Raw genomic sequence first — 19,925 nt, 5'->3', positions numbered from 1 at the left:
AAGGAAGGAAGGAAGGAAGGAAGGAAGGAAGGAAGGAAGGAAGAAAGTGGCTCTCGGTTAAGACCACATTCCCATGCTGGAATTGTTATGGGTAAGGATAAACTGAATTGGGTGTTTCGGTAGCAATTTCTGTATGTTAAGCAGAGAACGTTGCTTCAATTGGCAGAACACTTGCAAAATGGACTCATTTCCCCCCAGCACGAGTCTATTAAGGATTCAGCTGGATCCACTGTGTGCACCCTTGACCTCTGTTCTCAAACGTGAACCCAGTGAGCTCTAGGAGACAAAGGCCGTAACTAGGAAACGGCAGTGTTGAAGGGACACTGAGAATGGGCAGAGTGGACTCAGTGGAAGAGTGTCCAGTCTGGAGATCTCACTCATCATAAACGTTCACCACTGAAAGTAACGCTCACTACTCAGGAGGACAGATGTGTCCAGGTGTCTTTCCTAGGGATGCCAGAGGTGGATGTGCCAGCATGGAGCATCCTCACAACATCTCTTTCAGTCTGCATACCAACTAAAGTGGGCACAAAAATCGCCCAGGTCTTTAGAGGAAGGAAGTGAGCTTGAGGTTGCAGAGCTAGTAATGGTGCCAGAGGAGAACTGGGGTGGACTCCCATGCCCCGTTTCTCAATGGCAAGCCATACCACACACAAACACACACACACACACACACACACACACACACACAAGCACAGTTGTCCGCTCTCCTATGGAGAAGCCACTGAGGCAAAGTGTCTTGCTGCTACTCAAAGAAGCTATGTAAGGTTAGCAGTGAATATTATCGGTATTAGCAATTAGCAACCATTTGCTGCACATTAGTTGTTCTAAGCATCTATATGCATCCTTTGACCTTGTCTAAGCCCAGAAGACAAATACACTAAGCCTTAAAGAGTTTGTAAGACTGACTATTCTAATGAATTCTAAAGCGTCCAAAGGGACACACTTCTTTGGGACTATTTCGGAAGTATTGATCCAGTGCTTAGGGAAGACCAGCTGTCCAACCACATTGCTGACACCAAAGAGGACCAATGGAATGGTTATCTCAGTGAGATCCAGGATAAAGGAAGAGAATTGCCTGCAGGAGGCCGGGCCCAGAAATAAGGCTACCCCTGTGTCTCTTTTCCAAAGATGGAGGGATGTTGAGATTCACATCTCTTGTACCAAATAAGAGTCCTATGAAAACAATTACAAATGGTAACACTGAGCACCGAGTAGACTGCAAGCACGAAGCACAAAGACTTTGGAATGCCAAGGGAGACAAGCTTAATAGAATGAGGCAGCACTTGAGACTAAAGCCTTTTACATTCCTGACATTCTGGTTAGTTGTTTTCATCAACTTGATACAAACCTAGACATATTGGGGAGTAAGGAATCTCAATTGAGGAACTGCCTCTATCAGATTGACCTGTGAGCATTTGCTTAATTGCTAATTGATGTCAGGCCACCCAGCCCACTGTGGGCGACACCATCCCTAGGCAGGTGGCCTGGGCTGTATAGAAAAGAGTAAGTCAGTAAAGTGAGTAAGCCAGTAAACAGTGTTCCTTCGTGCTCTCTACTTCAGTTCCTGACTTTGGGTTCTTGCCTTGAGCATCTGGCCTGGCTTTTCTTGATGATGGGTTATAACCTGTAAGGCAAATAAACTCTTTCCTCCCCAAGCTGCTTCTAGATATGATGTTTACCACAGCAACAGAGAAGCAAACAAAGTCACCTGGGAAAAGGGGGAGGGGACTGTGTATCGTATCATTTCCTATGTACGTAGAACAAAGTTACCTACCCAATGGGGCTTGAAAATATTTTCCAATTTAATTTTAAACAGATCATGAAGTAAAGAGTATTTAATTATGGGAGTTATATAGAGCATGGTGATATGTTTGTCAGAATCACTTCTAGGGGTTGAAAGTGTTTTCCTTTTTCAGCCAGTGTGGCGAGAGCACCTGAAACACCCATGCTAGTACCAGGTTCCGGAATGCAGGCCTTGGAAATCAATGGGATCGCCTCTCTGAATTAAGTATGCACGAATGGAAGCAGCTGGCATCCTTATAAATCAGCTCAAGTAGCCATCTGAGTACCAGACCCTTAGGAGACAGGCCGAGAAGAAAATGCAAATGAACACGCTATCTGGGGCATGCTCACTAATGGGAGACATCCCTTAACACCTGTACAGAGAATTGTGACAAAACACTCGACTTTTTTTTTTTTTTTTTTAAATCCTGCTTACCATAAAAAAAGTACGGTCCAGAAGTAGAACCTGAGGCTCAAACACAAAACAAAATTTGAGACACTTGTAGACTTATAAGTGAATATAGAATGTCTTTTGGATACTGCCTCCAAATGCTTCTGTAGTCATCATAAAACTGTACACAGCTTCTGCATCTTTGTTTTTGGTTTTATCAATGCAGAATAAGCGAGTTCTAACTCTCAAAATAAGCAACTGTAAAATACATAGCCAGCTGTACAAAATCCTCTAGTAGTTGCTGGAAGGAAACTCTAATCCTACCAACACTCAGAACACACCGTCGCCGTGTGACCTTGGGGTCATTTAGCCATGTGCATTTCCTGAGTGTTAACTAACCATGCCGCAGGCATTGTAGCAGGCCGAGGAGGACAGAAAGCGGGGCAAATCTTGGGGGTCTCTGGCTGCTGTGATCCAAGGAGGGAAGGTCAGGCGTGTCCTACACTGGCACAGCACCCAAGGCCTGGTTTCTGTCCTTATGGTTATCAAACGGGTCTACTTCCATCTTCACCTTCTCTTTGCTGACACCTTCGTGTTATTCTAGTAGACATCCCTTGATGTTCATATGTCACTAAGAGAGTGTCTTCCTATGTGATCAAATGAGTTAAAATAAATGTCAGGAGGTGGAGTACCAAGACAGATTTGAAAGCTGCAGCCCTGAGCCTCCTTCTGGACCCTGTTGCCAGTTAACCCAACCACAGCCTCTCCTCTGTCTCTGGGTTCAGACATGTGGCCAGCTTCCCTTAGTGGGAAGGCAGGGATAGTTACCATCCGAATACTTTAGCTCTGCCGTTATAGTGCAAGGGCAAACCCATCAGGGACCAGCCTATATTAGCAAGTTCCTGCAGATACATGAGAAATAAGTGTTAAGGGTCAGGTGGAGGTGGTATATTACATATAGTTACTGTCCAACAGTATCAATATAGATACATATTTTTGTATATTTACTATACAATGTATTTCAATGTATCAATAAAATTCGTCCTTCTTATACTTTCTTTCCCCTCAACACCCAAAGGCATTTTGCCTCTTGGGTCATTATGCTAGGCAGGGGTTTCCGTGAGGAAACCATGAAGATACATTACTCTGTTACCCAACAGTTACCATCAATTCTAATACATGTGCTCTCCATGGTGGACATATTATTCCCATTTTATAGAGGAGAAAAACAGAGGTTCATGGAGATTAAGTTAGAATTATGCAAAGGCAGAGTTATATACCTGAGCCTGTATGATTCTAAGCCCAAGGATCACTGCCCTGTGCACCTGCTACTCTTACAGTTTCTGTAAGATCAGTCAGGGTAAGGGCCAGCAAGATGGCCCGAGACCCACATGGTAGAAGACAATGAACCAAATTCCACAAGTTGTCCTCTGCCTTCCATCCACATCACAGCACACGTGTGTGCTCACATGCACACAAACACACACCACAGATACACAAAGTCAATAAATAGATATTTTATATATATATATATATATATATATATATATATATATATATATATATATATATATATATATATAAAAGATCAGCAAATAAAGAAAGAAGAAAGGAGAAGAAGGAGGGGCAGGAGGAGGAGGGGCAGGAGGAGGGGACATGAGGAGGAGGGACATGAGGAGGGGACATGAGGAGGAGGGGACATGAGGAGGAGGGGACATGAGGAGGAGGGGACATGAGGAGGAGGGGACGTGAGGAGGAGGGACATGAGGAGGGGACATGAGGAGGAGGGGACATGAGGAGGAGGGGACATGAGGAGGAGGGGACATGAGGGGGAGGGGATGGTTCTTTTAGCCCCTTTCAAGCAGCCTGGGGTGAGGCTCACCAACTAGGAAATGGATGTCCCTATGTTCCTAGTCTTGGGATTTAAATACAAACTTAGGCTACTGATAGTTAAAACGATTTACAAGTCAGTCCCTCTGTTTGCTAACCAGGCTTCTGGCTCTGCTGCTCCAAGGCGTGTGGCATTTCCAGCTCTGAATTGAGGCAGAACAGCCTTTACCAGTAGCCAAGCCACCACTGGACCCACTTAGACCGGCTTATGTCTAACTGCAGGTTAACAGTGAAATCGATTTTTAATTACATAAGCGAATATTTCTATCAATTATCTCACCCCCCTCTAAAAGAGAAGACAGGTTGTTGAAGAGCTGCTAGAAAGCTAACAAGGGCTGGGCCTACAGCTCAGTTGTAGATGCTTAGCTTGTGTAAGGCCATGGGTTCAATCCTCAGAGATGACAAAAGGAAAAGGAAAGGAGCAACAACAGAGGAGGGTAAACACACACAACCTACTCTCAGGATGACTGCACTTCATAGACGCTAAAGTCCAGAGGGATGGGAAAAACACTGCTGTGGGGATGGCCACAAGGATATGACTCCCCCGCCCCACCCCTCCCCCCACAGCCCCAGAAAGGGGAGCCATAGTGGGGGAGGGGGACGAAAGAGAATGGTAAGATGAGCTAAGGAGCTATAGTGTGCTGTCTGGGCAGATGACTATATTTAGATGTGCAGGGTCAACTCAGCTGGAATGATGTCATTAAGGAAGAATGGAGGAGGTGAGGAAGGACGAAGATGGAGAAGAGGGGAGGCATCTGAGGTGGGGAACGCAGTTATGCAAAAACACAGGCTTGATAAGCAGGACTGCGTATGAACGGAAGCAGAGCTGCCTGGCTGGAGCTGGTTACCTAGGGGAGAGAGGCACGGGGAAATGGATTCCTTCTCAAGTGTTTGTTACTCTGTATTCCTTGTCTCACTGCTATGATCTGAAGTCCTGGTTAAGATTTAACTCTACAATTCCCTTAAAAATTAATCTTCATTAATGGTACAGGTGAGAACTTGATAATGAAAAATACTCAATACTTATAAATGATGTGACAACTCTGATTAAGTTCCCTCCCCTGAATATTATGTAATAACTCAGGGGTGTCTATAATATTAGAAGAAGTATCCTATAAGGTATTTCTAAATGTATTCACAAATATTTATTGACCTAGTGTATGTATCTAGCCTCTGTTCTCTCAAATTTAGTCAAATAGGGTCACACTACCAAGTGAACAGGTGGTCCATGCTGTGTTCCAAACGCAACAAGAAGGGCAGCTCACTGGTATCCCAATTTAGGAGACAAGGAAACAATTCCTAGAGCCAAGACTGGAAGTTAGGTTCTGTCCACTGAGTGAGGGGGAAGCACTCTGGGCCAAAACATCAGTCTGGTGTTTGAGGAGTTAGGCAAGGGCAGCTTGTGTTTAACCCAGGGTGAATGTATTGGACGATAAGAGGAGGAAATCACAGATCAGAACACACAGGGGCAGTGTGTTCCACTCAGGGACCTGGACATGGCTGATTTTTGGTTGACAGATGGAAAAAGAAGGAGGGAGAAGGGGGAGGAGAAGGAGGAAGAGGAGGAAGAGGAGGAGGAGGAGGAGAAGAAGAAACAGCTGATATACTGACTTGTATATCAAACGTTTATACACATGGTGTTGTTATTCAAAGACTGAATAAAACTCTCAGATTCAATGGTGGTGAGGAAGGCGTGAGCAAATGAGATCTCTCAATGACAGATTGTGTTTGTGGCCAGTTAGGCCAAGATGACCCAACACAGATGGAAACAAGTTCCTGGGGCTTCGGAGAGAGGGAGAGAGAGGACAGAGAGAGGGAGAGAGGGCTGGAGGGAGACCTGAAGTCCTCAGTATTGGGAGATAATCATCACATTGATATGATCTTCCTGGGTGAGGTGAGGAGACACAAATGGCTAATTAATATTTTAAAAGTGTTCAATCCCCTTAGTCATTGGGAAAAAGCAAATTAAAACTACACTGTGAGTCCATTTCACCCCAGTCCAAGGGGCTATCCTGAAGGAAACACAGGGTAGTGAGCATCAGAGAGGATATGGGGAAAGAGGGACCCCGATGAACTGCTGAAGAGATGTCAAACTAGCAAGGCCACAGCAGAAATCAGTGTGGAGGCCCCCTGCCCTGCCCCCCCCCAACCCCTGAAAACAGACTGTAGAAAATTGAGTGTGTGAGGGCCGGAGTGGGGGTATGTTGACATGGGCTGGCCATGTCAAGGACCCTAGAGCTTCAGATCCATGAGGAAATGGCAAAGCCTTCCCTTTCTGGTCTCTGGATGTTGGTAGTGTGTGCAAACAATGTCCACCATAGCTTTCTCCCCTGGAGATTTACAACCGGAACACTGCTCCCTATAGAAGCTGCTCATACCACAGTTAGCTAAACCTGTCTCCTTGTTCCAGCTCCCCAAACCCCACCTCCTTGCTCAGCTCTGTGTGAAACACTACCACTCAGTTCAACTCTGGGTAATAAACACCCTGTGTTTCAGGGATGCTGTGCTCTCTCCAACCAAAAGCCTAGACCAGCCAACCCCAGCTTTTCTGTGTGTCTGTGTTGTATTTTCCTCATTGCTTGCCACCCCAGTCAGATTCTGGGTGTGGCATAAAACTATTACATGGTCCAGCTATCCCACTCCTGAGTACACCTGAAGGATTCCAGATCCTTGGACTACTGAGATACTGCACAAGTATGTTTACTGCTGCACTTGCTGGAGGGGAAATCTAGATTTACATGTGTACACACACACACACATAGACACACATGCATACACATAGGCATTCATACACACATACAGACACACTAAAACAAACACACTCACACAAACACACACGCACTCACATAACCACACAAACACACAGACACACACAAAGGCATACAGACACACACAGACACACACTATTACAAAACAAGCATACTCACACAACACACACACAGACACACAAAAACACACACGCACTTACAGCATGAAGAAGAAAGAGGAGAAGATGAGGACTAAAGTCAGTTGGTGAGGGCAAAAGAAATGAAAGGGACTGTTGAGGGGGAAGAAGGGAGCCTTTGAGAAACAGAGAGAGAGAAAGGGAAGGTGCTGAGGAGACAAATAAGAACAAAGTGTAATGTCACACATTTATAAAAATGTTACAGTGAAATTCAATATTTTGTATTCTATCTCAAAGTTTAGTTTAAAATATTAAAAAAGAAAACTCTTCGATGTTGAGTATCACGAGGGAAGAGAATCACACAGCCCAGGGGAAACTGCTGTAGAGGGACACAGTGAGAGGAGGTTGGTACTGAGTCTGGGAAGGTATACCCAGTGAGGGGGTGGAGGTGGGGGGAGAGGGAGAGAGGGAGAGAGAGAGAGAGGGAGTGAGGGGAAGAAAGAGAAGAAAGATTTAAAGGGCTATGCTGACTATCAATGTTTTTACCTGAAAAGATTCCAAAAGTATAAACCAATACCTGCTTAGAAAGGGAGTCTGAACACTGAGATTATACAGCTTGAAGAAACCACTTTAGTCGGAGCTTTTAAAATGCTCTCAAAACTAGGTTTTAGATATGACCAGCTATCTTCCTAAAGAGCCAGCCACCTACAACTTTAAAATGAATTGCCAGAGGAAAAGAAACTCCTGTATTGGCCTTCTTGTGAGGAGAAGACTCTTCTGGCGCTAGGCTCTGCCTCCCCAACCACCACTAATAGATTAGGCCAGGACTAGAATTCCTTAAAATAAAGGAAAAGAGGGCTTTATATGCTAATTAGGTTGGGGGAACTCAAGAGATACTTTACTAAAAGCCAGAAAGATGCAAATTGTGTCCAGTCATTGACCGATGGGACTCCCCTGCTTCTGTGTACCAAAGGCCAGACAGAGTCAGAGTTCAGCACCTAAAGCCAGCCGCTTGCCTTCTGCTGAGTAGTCTCAGCATCTTGGCTTTCTGTGTTGGGGGAGTACCTAGAAGTAAGTATCTCCTTAAACACAGCCCCATCACCAGTGACGACTGAGCCGCTAAACTTGGACTTTAGGTTTATATGAGCTGCAGTCTAATAGTTGGGTCTCTGGAACATCGCTGCTGATTTAGTGCGAGACTACTGCTTAACACGATGAGGCTTGTGTTTTCAAAACCCAGCAACATGCAGGCAGCACGCTGAAGCGCTCATTTGCATATGTACCTGGCGGAAAGGGGCAATCCCGGCACAGAGCTTAGAAGAAATCCTAGATCTTAAGAGCCACACTGAGAATGTCAATCACTGCCTTTGAAAAAAAATGACATGGAGAAAGAAGCTACATCTGGACAACTCCACCCTGCCTTCTTGCACAGACTTCCTGCTCTTCCCCTTTGGGAGGCAAGGTGGGTTCTCTTGTTTGTTTTTCCAAGAAACCATCCAACGTAAGGAAAATCTGAGGCCTTCTCCCCCCCTAACCTGGCTCCCTCTGGACACATAAATTTACATGGTTGGAATCATGTCCCTACTCAGACTTTAACTCCCTCGCCCCTAACCGCACCCCCACACCTCTCCGGACTAGGGGGAGGGTCCTGGAGCCAGGCACAGCTGGAGGCGCTGTTCAAGGTGCTGAAGCTCTTTAGGCGGGGAGGCTGCAACCCACCCACTGGCACTAGGCTAGGGGTTGGAGGGTGAGGCTCCTGGCTGGGTGGACAGGAGGTGATGTTGGAAACAGCTACATCTCATAAAGTCAGAGCCAGCGCCACCCTTAGTCTTCAAGTGTACCTCATTGGCTCCAGTCTTTCTCTTCTCTCCCTCTCCCTCACTGTATCTCCTCTCTAGTCTCCCTTACAATATTTTACCTTTGTCGATCAGCTTATCAGTCACGGTCTTCTCTGGCACCATCAACTATGCCATTCTTTTTCCATAGGTGGCCACTTCTCTTTGGTCCCACACACATTTCTTGTTTTCTCTGCTACCCTACCCCCAAAACCACCCCCACTTAGCAGGATGTTGTTATCTCAACTGCTCTGTGACCCAAGCAAGACCTCACTCATGGTAGAATTGTTGGTTGGTTTCTCCTTGACAATGAAGCAGAGGCAGGATTCACAAAGGGTCATGGAAAGGTCCCTGGTGATATATATCTAAGAAGGTAATGTTAGCAGCAGGCAGTAATGTGAAAGATTGGGAATGAGTTATCAATATGAGACAGGAAGTGAAGGAAGGGGTCTTGGGTGAGGTGAAGCTGACTACAGATCAGACTCCCAGCAGGTGGAACTGGAGTTACCAGTGTCTCTGTGGCAAGCCTTCCCTCTGCTCCTCCTCCAGTCTGTACCTTCTGCTCGATCCAAGTAATGTATCTATACTCTGTTTATGCTAAAAGCGCTGTGTGCACAGTTCTATTTACTGTAATGCACAGTAATAGAGGGGACATAAATAGACTAGTGAGGGTTAGCGGGAGGAGAGTGTGTGTGTGTGTGTGTGTGTGTGTGTGTGTGTGTGTGTTAGCGAGCACGCATGCGCTCATGCTCAGGTCAAAACTGTTTAATCAGCAATAACGTGATTCAGCAGTTGGGACATGTAAATACTCGGTGAAACTGCTTGCTTTGGTCAAAACCCTGGTGAGGCCCAAGAGACTGGGCCAAACTCCAAAGAAGGCAGTGCCAGCAAGATGCCCCCCCCTCCCTTAGACAAGGGGCAGAGGCTGGCTCTACCAGCAGATGACTAGTGTGACCTTTGGCTTTTGCAGCACACACACATTTGGGTTGGGGTTAATGGCACTTTGCAGGGAGCTCCAATTGAGTAAACAAAAAATGCCTTGCCCTGTTCTAATGGACCACATTATTCCAGGGCCTAAGCCTTCATCTAGGCCCCTGCAGCTGCTCTGCAGGTCAGACTACCAATAAAGCAATTAGCCAATGAGAAAACTCTTCTTCCTGGAGGGGGACTCTGGGCATTTTGCCGCAGTTTCTGCCCTTTGCTTTGGGTTGTTTTTGGCTTGTTGTTGTTGTTGTTGTTGTTTTTTAACAGGCAACCCAAATCAATTGGAGCCTCTTACATCAGACTCCAGGATAAGGGCAGTGAAACTGTGTTTGCAAAAGTGATATTTTATGGGGTTAGCCCCTTGTTCAACACAACCTAGAGAGCCCACTGCTTCCTGTTCAATTAACCTGAACCATAGCTGAACTCTGCCCTTTGAACTCAACTCAGCAGATAAATACATTAGCTTACCTACAGAATCATTAATATTTTTCAATCACATACGACAAACATGAGTATACAAAAATGATCTAAGAGATAGCCAATTGAGAAGAATCCATGTGCCATGTCAGAAAAAAAAAAATCATGAATAGATGTTACTTACAGAACAAAAAAGGACCAGGAAAGAAAGGATGGAACTGTGCCAGTAATTCAAGGGACAAAGGGACTTTCATTTTCATATCTGCTAGGGGGGGGGGCGGGACTCTAAACTGTATGTAGCAATTCCCACTTCATCTACAGTGCTCTATGAGAAGTCCTGTGCTCCATTCCTAGACTGGCTGCTGCTGCTTCCACCACCATGGCTCTAAGCCCCTTCTTCTTAAACAGTTTTGGTGTCCACAATCATGTATGGAGTCCAAGATACTGCAACTGTAGGGACCGATTCTATTCGTGATTTCCCACAAACCAACCACAACAATTATTGTGGCAGAAACACTGCTTTTATACGAATGGGTTTAAATGAGCCAAGTTAGTGGTTCGATTGAAATCACCTTATGTTAGGAAATGATGTTCATAAGACATGGTTAGTCTTTGCACAGAAACTGACTTTCATTTGTGAGGGGGGAAAAAAAGGAAGGGGAGTTGCTAAATGCATCTAATTTATCTTTATCTCTGCATGTCATTTTGGAGTGATCAAAACACGGCCAGCTGTGTCACTATACATTTCGGTCTGATTTAATTTCACTTCCCACAATTCCACCTTCTGTCCCCTCCCCTTTCACCCCCCCCCCTTTTCATTTTTTGTTTGGCTTGGAATGTGGGCTTAATGCCCAGCTATCCTCGATGAGAACACTTAGAGGAATATCATAGGCACGAAGGGTAAATCTATTGAACGAGGGTCTTTAACTATGTGGTTTCCTTAAAGGGAAAGGTTGGATCAATAGGATCAATATGAAAGGTTTCCCTGGCCCTGCATAAAAGGGTAAGGGCTTCTCTCTTCACTGGTTTAACTTTACTCTCTGACAAATGCAAATCAATGGATCTGTGTTTACAACAGATTCCCTAACAGACTCAGCTTGGGCAAAGCCCAAAGTCTCACCCTAGGAGGTGGGGAGACCAAGCTGCTCCAGGGAGATGCTCTAGGGGTCGAATGGGAAGTTGCTGGTAATAGCCACCAAGCAAGAACTGCTTAATATACATCTAGACTCCACTGCTTGGGACCTCTCCAACGAGGGGCATAAAATGCAAGACAGACAGATTCCTGTAAGAATGTCAGGCAATATAGAGCTCATGTTCTGGGATCTGGCGAGGCAGTCAATATAGCTTCTTATCCGTTTAGATCTAAGAGGCCGACAGTACAGAAGCTGTGTTGAGATATCTGCAACGAGGGAGGCTGAACATTTGCGTCCTGTGTCCTGACAGGGCTCACGTTTGCCCTTTCTTAGGTGGCAACTGGGGCTTCATGGTCATGACAAAGCAAACCACGAAAATGGCGGTCTGCCTTTAAAAAAAAAAAATGCTATGCCTTCCAGAAATTACACGATCTCGAGTCGATACCAGTCACAGAGAAATTATTTTTTCTTCCTACAGGAGAAAGTATATGTATATTTGATTACAGGAACCAAAGTCTAATGCTGATTAAATTACACTGGAGGTGTGCTTCCAACCCAAAGTCTGCTTTCTACCAAAAGAGTAACGGACCCTCAAGTGGTGAGAGGTGCCCCCAAGGAGGCATGCAGAGCCTGCTGGCCCTCGAGGAAAATGTGTGTGGACTTTTATTCATAACAAGTGCCCAGAGCCTCCAAGAATCCTACTTCCCAAGTGAAACGACCTCTCTCTCTGGGCTCTGTTCTGTCAGGAATATCCAGTTAACTCCCCTGTCTCCTACCCAATGCACCCCATGTGATCTTTACAGCCACTGCTTTGCCTGACACTTGGAAATAAAAAACAAAAACAAAAACAAAAACGCCCCCCTCAGAGGCTCTAAGGTTGTCTGAAGGGAAGGCTGGGCTGAAGAACAGTAGCATTGTCTCTCACCAAGAGGAAGTCACTGGGGGGGGGGGTGCCTCTGAACCAGGCTGGCTAGAGGACCACACAAGACTTTCTCATCTTGTACTCGGTTATGAAGAAGAGTTACCCTCTGAAGGAAATGACATCCCTCAGTTCAATGGGGGAGAAAAAGAGTCCCCAAAAGGATGAAAGCAAATACTACCCGGAGAGTGTGCCCATGAAGTTTAAGCCAAGCACCCCTGTCTCATTCTCTTCCCCAGGGCCATTTATCCAGACAATTATCTCTATTTATGCCTTCTTTGTTTCTCTTCCTTTGGCAAGAACCCAGAAACTAAATCTCTCTGCTTTTCCTCCGAGGTTTTCAGTTCTCCGGAGATTCCTCAGGATGCTACCACTTTTTGCAAAGACATTTTTCTGACAACCCTAGCTACTAGCCATGCCCCAAGCTATACTTTCTTCCCAAGAGCTGTCTTCCTCTGTCCTCTAGTCTCCTGGGCACATGGGTATTTTAAATCCAGCGAATTTGAAGGGAGGGCTCTTCTTGTACCCAGAGATGATCATTAAATGAATGTCTGGAAAGCAGGTCCAGGGTCTGGACAGCCTTGACTTAAGAATGTAGCTGTTGCTAAGACATTATAGAGACAAAGAAAATGTGGAACAATCGATTTAATCCTCGCCCTACACATTTCAGCAGGAATCCTGCCGTTTAGATTTTAAATGGGGGTGGGGGTAATCCAAGAGCTCCACTCTACAGGGACCCTACTCTGCCCTCCTAGAGGGGAGAGGTGACAGATAAGACAAATGTCACCCAGAGCTTATGAATAGTGGGCCAGTTGCCTTCCACTCCAAAAGGAAACCACCTCCGCTCCTCCAGGAATCTTGTGACCATGCAGCTTTTAGAGACAAGGGCACTTTGCTCCCTTGTCTTAAGGAAAGCCACTGTTGGGAAGATAAGACTTTACCACCTGACCTTTCCCACACCTAAAGCAAAACAAAAGATTAACACCTTCTTTTCTTCCTCCTCCCCTATTTTTTTTTTCCTGGAGAAAGTAGGAAAACACCCCTTTCCGTCAACTGTAGGACACTTTTGAAGGAAAATATTAGTTTATTCATATATATGAATATATTTATCTCACACACACACACACACACACACACACACACCCTCAACGCTCCTTCCCAAAGAACAAGCCACCCTTTAGCAAGAAAGGAGATCGAGAGTGTACTTCTTTCTCCTCACCCATAGCTGGAAAGAAAAATTTGTAGAGTTTTCTATCTGGTGAATTGGATGTCTCAGAGCAACCGCTCCCCCTCCCCCTCCCCCCCTCCCCCGCCAAGATGGGCCTGTGACCTCAGAGTCAGGTGGAAAAGTGTAGGGTGGGTGTTCCCCTAGTTACCGTGCTTCTAAGGTCTCAGCACATCAAGATAGAGGACAAACTCTTTCCAGTGGTTGACCCAATTAGTTCACAGCAGATCGGCCATTCTGAGGGATGAAGCCTCCTAGGCTTTTGGTACTGAGGCCGAGTTCAACAGTCCAACTAACACATGGGTGCAAACTCTGCAACTCTTAGTACTGAGACCTGTAAGGACCGGGCCATGCACGGATCATTAAAGCGAGGCGTTCGCTGACGGCTTTAGACACATATCTAAACTTAATCGGGAAACGAATTTCAAAGAGGCTTTCCAGGAGGGTTTTGATGGAGAGAGGGAAGGAAGGAGGGTGGGAGGGTGGAAGGGAGGGAAGAGAGAGGGAGGGAGAGGAGAGAGAGAGAGAGAGAGAGAGAGAGAGAGAGAGAGAGAAGCCAGTACTACGGTCAAGGGCAGGGAAGACGAAGGTGTGTTGTTGTTGTTGTTGTTGTTGTTGTTGTTGTTTTAGAGCAGGATCACCAATTGTCACCCCAAGTAGTGCAGAGATTGTACAGTGCGCGCGCAGCGGTGGGTAAATGGGACCCAGGAGCCCTGTGCAAGGCCAAGAAAACCTATCGAGAATGGAGCTGGCTCCAAGGGCTGCTCGCGGGAGGAGTTGCGGTCAGACCTGAGAACCCGGCCTCAGCTGGCGTGGCCCGAGCGCCAGGGATCCTGGGCACTGGCGAGCGCTCTTCTGGGAAGAGCGAGCCGGCCGTCGGACTTACTGGAAACGCGCCGGATCAGGTTCCAGATCAATGAAATCTGGGTCCACACGTTTACGTTACTGTTGCCAGCATTAATGCTCTTTTAATCTTCTAAACATTATCAGCATCGATCTCCCTCCATATACACATTTGTTTGAGAAAGTGACATAACCACACTGTGGAAAGCCTGGAATAAAAATAAATGCGCCGCCCCTCTAATCCACGGCTCCGGGCGACCTGAAATACTTCTCCGAGCTCCGGCTCACTCAGCTCCCTCGCGTCCCGCCTTCCTCTGCAAGCAAGCTCCTGTCCGTCTCAATCTGAGTTAGGAAGGCGTTCTTTGGGGACTAGGGACTTGACACCAGCAAGGAAACCGGGTAGTGAGCTTTACAGTTATTAATCCGACCAGCCAGCAAGCTAACAGATCAGTTTGTTCTACACCGGAATGTATTGGGTTCGGCCTCCTAACTCGGATCCCCAAACTAAGGCCCTAGGAGAGGTAGGTTGGGTGCCAGGCTGGACAAACGAGACGGTCGGGAATGCTGAGTGGGGAACGGAAGGAACGTCGTGGCGGAGGTTCATTTCCAGCCCTCCATTTTAGCAAAAACTTGTCTCCCGTGTCATCTAAAAGCACCTGTACCGCGCGGCAGGAGACGCGACAGACGAATGGATGGGCAGTAGCTCTAGGGGGAATCAATGATCTGACCACATCACCGAGGAGTGCGTCAAGTGAGCACGACCGCGTCGAGTTGGCTAAGGACTTCAACACCTTCGGAACTAGTGGTCTCTCTCCTGTATGTTTGGGGGCTGCTTCCTCGAGAGGGTCACACTGTCTTAGCGGAGCTGGCACTGGGACCCTGCTCCGAGGGGTCGACAGCGAAGCCTCGCTCCCTGGAGGCAGAAACCTCAGTTATGACGGTAATAGCATCCATGCTATTGTTTTCCTGCGTTGGGAATAATAATAATAATAATAATAATAATAACCCGTCATCGTTAAAGTCTCTGTTTTCCTCCACCAAATGATGGACTAGGGGTTCTTTCTGGAGCTCTCGAGGTTCCTCCTAGTTGGCTTTTGTGCACTGTGCAGAGACCCTTGAGGATCAAAGCCAGATAAAGTGTGCTCAAACCTGCGTGAGTTTGTCCTCGGGCCAGGATAATAAGAACGGCCCAGCGGGATCCCGTCTTGGACCACTCCCAGTCTATTTGGCCAGTTGTTACCAGTAACCATTCTCACCACCCAGTGAGTGTGGTACGTCTTTCCCTGACTTCTATGTTGGGACAATCCGAACTTCCCTAACCTGGTCCTGAGTCCTCTCTGCTGTATACCTGAGTCTGGCTGTATTCACAGCAGAAAGACTGGGAGGGTTCATGGGCTGGCTTGAAGACCCAGCTTCCCAGGTGACTGGATATATTGACCTAAAGATAGAGCTTGAAGACGGTAGCCAAATTAGAGAGTCCCTCTGACTCTTGTCCAGATGGGCCTCAAAATGATAGAGAGAGAGAGAGAGAGAGAGAGAGAGAGAGAGAGAGAGAGAGAGAGAGAGAGAGAGAGAGAATGTGAATTCTTAGAGATGGCCGGATGTGGCCCCAGGTTGTGAAGGTGCAGGGGCTGGGACTGCTATCCTGGGGAGTTGCTGACTTGCTTAACCCCAGGGTCCCAAAGGCCTGGACTCCCGGATGCTTCCCAGCGGGTTTCCCATCGATCAATAACAATCAAAGGCCTCCCTTTTCTCCTCTGTGCGATTCTGTTCCCTACTCTACTGAGTAGTAATACCTATTTACCCGGCCCCAGCTTTTGTCACAGTGTCTGAAGGGACTGATCTACTGACCCCATACTGAAAAGCCTCCTATTGCCATTCAACGCACTTGTAGTTGCTGATAAAACGGTCGGATAAAAAAGGGGGGGGAGGAGATTCTGTCCCCTTTCACCTAAGGTTATAAAACAGACTCACATTTAAATGTTTTAGCAAAGCCGACCTCAGTGCACTTTCCCTAGCTGCGATCCCCGCCGGAAATCACGCTGAATGGTCTGTGGTCTGGAAGGCTTGCCTCCAGGAATCACCCCGCAACTCTCCAGGAGTTTGGGGCTGAGAGGCCCAGGTACCATGCTCTTCCTCGCCCACTGTAGAAAAGCTCGCTGCGAGGGGAGGCTTAACTTTCAAAACAGACAGAACACTAGTGTTTGTAAACAGCCCTGTCCTTTGCCGGACGGGCGTGAGGGGGCGGCAGCGCTCCGAGATAGGCCTGAGTAGAACAGCTGTCACCGAGCCTTTTACTGTACCCCAAGGAGCAGCTGCTAAGTTCCTTCTGGCCCCCCAAGCTCAGGAAACCAGCCAAAGCTTGAGAACCCTCGAGTTCCTACAGAAGTGGGGAATGGGGAGTCTAAAACGAAGAGTTACCATAGTGAGAGCAATCATTACAGCCTCCGGCCCCAGCTCGCAAAGCTTTATCTTTGCTAGGGACCAGGAGCAAATCCGAGGAGATTGTAGAAGAGGATGAAGAATAAACTAACGGAGGAAAAAAGGTTAAATTAGACATCGAACTCCATTCAAAACAGTCCGCAGTCCACCGATTTTGAGGGGAGTTCTCTGGAAGAAATCTCTTTTCTTTCTTTTCTTTTAGATTGACAGAGGAGGTTGCTGAGTAGTGAACAAAACCCAACAGTGGGCAAAGGAGGGGGCTGTAGGTGGAAACGCCTCCTCCCTCCGATCAGTGGTCACGCCGCGGGACACGTCCCTTAGTCCTGCTAGGCGACAGTAGGATGCACCCCACAAAACCCAGTTTGGTGGTGGAAGAAAGTCTTGGGGGACCGGAATGGACACCTGAGCTAGAAGATCGAGCGCTAGTGAGCGCGGGATTCAGAACCCCGCGAGTCCTAATACGGGTTTTATGCGAATTAAAGCCAACGCTAATCGTTCTAGAGCACCAAGAAGCACTGAGAAGTCACCCAGCTATGTTTGCAGTTGGGTATTGTATGTCCTCACCAGTGGGAGGTCTGGACACCTTGCCCCTCTGGGTCTGCGGTTCAGCCTGGGAGCAGAGCAGTCGTAGCGCTCTGGGAGGCCGGTCTGCGAGCACAAAAGCTCGAAACTGTGTCCGCCGCAGCCCAGGCTACGTCTTTCGCTTTTGCACCCACCGCCCACACGGGAGGTTTCAGTGTTCCTAGAACAATAGAGGGCTGTACCTCGCCTCTTGGCCGCTAGAGGAGGCACAGAGAGCCGTGCCCGCTCCGGAACAATGTAACCGGCGAGTTGACCCGTCCCCTGCCGTGGGGCTGCCAGGCCTCCCGGCCACTCCACTCCGCGTACAATTAGCTCCCGCTTTAATGCAAAGGCGGGGCTTACAGCCTGCTGAGGCCAAGAAGCATTAACTAACTCGCATCTTAATTTCTCCGCACCTCTTTCCGAGAGCACCCTAACCTCTCCCGGAGACCTTGCAAACCTCAGCCAACCCTAGTAAATGCTTGCAGCCCAGCAAGGGGTACAGCCGAGTGTGGCAGCGAGTTCTTCACTCTGGTGTCTCTTCCCTTCTCTTCCCAAAGCGAGGGTGGGTGGGGAGGTTTGTGGCAGCCCCAAACCTTGGTCTTTGCACTCTCTTATCTGTCGGCAGTGACACGGGAGCTGGCCAGACTCCGCTCTTTTGGTGGGTCACAGAGTCCTTGGGTGAACACGAACGCATCAGATAGGTCCTGGCACCGGAGTTGAATTGGCTGTTAGTTTTCGTAGCTGTGAGGATGTACCTCCTGCCAATGACTAAAGAAGTTTGCCTGCTTTTGTGGGTAGGAGGTGAGTGAAGAACTTTTTCTTTTCTAAGGACCAGAACCCACTAACAAGTCAAACGAATCTACATAAAGAGAACAGGCATCATGGAAAACTTAAAGCTGTTGTCCTGGGAGTTCAAGTGCACAGGTTTTTGACTGAGGGCTGTTCTCGATTTTTTTTTTTAGTCCCCCAAACAGGACTTTTAAAGTCCCCCAAACAGGGCTTCACGAGTCCCCCAAACGGGGCTTTGCGAGTCCCCAAAACAGGGTTTCTAGAGTCCCCAAAATAGGGCTTCTGGGGCACACTAGTCCACAAAACAGGGCTTCTAGGGGACACTAGTCCTCCAAACAGGGCTTCTAGAGTCCCCAAAATAGGGCTTCTAGAGTCTCCCAGACAGGGCTTCTAGGGAACACTAGTCCCCAAAACAGGACTTCTAGGGGACACTAAGAGTCCCAACCCGTCTCGTACTGAAGGAGAAGGAGAGGAAAAGGTTGGCACTCTGATAATAGAGAGAAGAAAGGAGGGGTGGGCTGGCAATGAAAACTCAGAGTCAAGGAGTGTGAAAGCAAGAGATGAAAAAAGAGAGGAGAGAAATAAGGGTAGAGGAGAAAGTGAAAATGGAAGAAAAAGAAAGAAGAAAGGGGACGTATAGAGAAGAGAAGGGAGAAAAGCTAACTAGCAGAGCCCGCGCACAGACCAGCCCACAAGCACACTGGGGCAGTTTCCCCAACAGGCTGGCTGCCGGCTGCCCCTGGGCTTACCTGCCAGGCGTAAGGCAGACATGCGCTGGAACTCGGGCTCCTGCAGCCACTTCCACATCCTGCGGAAGGTCTCCCTGCCAGATTTGAGTTTACTCCAGGGTTTGGGATTCCGGAGCAGGTCGGAGAGAGTCCCCTGAGACCGGCATAGAACCCTCTGTGCGAAGATCGCCTGCGGGATGCTGTAGCGCTTCAGCTCAGCGGTGATACGCTGGGCCACCTCTTTGGTGTTGATCTCTTCCAGCTGCCCCGACGTGGCCACCTGAGAACCCGAGGAGGACGAAGGGGGCCGCTCGCGGCTAGGAGCCAGCACTGGCCCGTGGGACTGAGTGTGGCCAGGGTGGTGTAAGCCATTGAGGTGAGACATCATGGCCGCAGGCGGGGTGCCCAGGCCTCGGGACAGGTGTTGCTCACCGCGGGTCAGCATGGCAGTGTGGTGCGCGTCGAAATTGGGGCTGAGCATTTTGTCATGGCCCGGCGGACCGTAGTTGGGTAGGCTCTGCTGAGCATTGTGAAGGCCACCCAGCCCGTTGCCCAGCGGCGTGGCAGCCAATGGAGACAGGCTCTGGCTCATACTAGGCATCTCCTTGTAAGGGCTGTAAAGGTTGTTCATGGACGGAAGCCCGCGCTCGTCCCGCATGAGAGTGAAGCTGCCACTGACGTTGCCGGACAGACGCTGATGGTGATGGTGGTGGTGATGGTGGTGGTGAGGGTGGTGGTGAGGGTGCGGATGGTGGAACTTGTCTGAGACCGTAGAGATAGGTGGCAGCGGCTGGAGCGGCGTCAGCGTAGTGTAGGTGTTGCTCATGCCCATGCCTGGCGGCGACGAGTCGCAGGACATACTCATGGCGTGGTGTAGCGGGATGGAGAGCTCTGGTCGGTAGTCACTGCCGTCCAGGATCGAGGCCATACTGGTGACCATGGCCGAGCGCGACGCCGCGGCTGCCGCCGCCGCTGCGGTGCCCAGCTCCTGATGCGCGGTTGGCGGCGGCGGGCCGCGCAGCGAGCCGGTAGCACCGCGGCCCGCGTGGTGGGGGCTGGGGCTGGCCAGCAGCTCCTGCTCATGGCCCGGGCCCCC

The 19,925-nt window shown here is 48.4% G+C and overlaps 1 protein-coding gene across 1 annotated transcript in view; it reads right to left on the bottom strand.

Moving 5' to 3' along the window:
* Onecut2 (one cut homeobox 2) overlaps positions 1 to 19,925 on the bottom strand; it is a 47,196-nt gene that overhangs the window by 26,967 nt on the left and 304 nt on the right. The window contains exon 2 of the mRNA XM_021214960.2: positions 18,851 to 19,925. This exon is cut by the window's right edge and continues 28 nt beyond it. Within this exon, the coding sequence (XP_021070619.1) occupies positions 18,851 to 19,925 (1,075 nt within the window). The remainder of the gene's footprint in view (positions 1 to 18,850) is intronic.

This window comes from Mus pahari, chromosome 15 (genome assembly GCF_900095145.1).
Source record: "Mus pahari chromosome 15, PAHARI_EIJ_v1.1, whole genome shotgun sequence".
NCBI lineage: Eukaryota > Metazoa > Chordata > Mammalia > Rodentia > Muridae > Mus > Mus pahari.
Note: the sequence above shows the minus strand (reverse complement) of the source record. Positions and strands in the feature narration are given on the sequence as shown.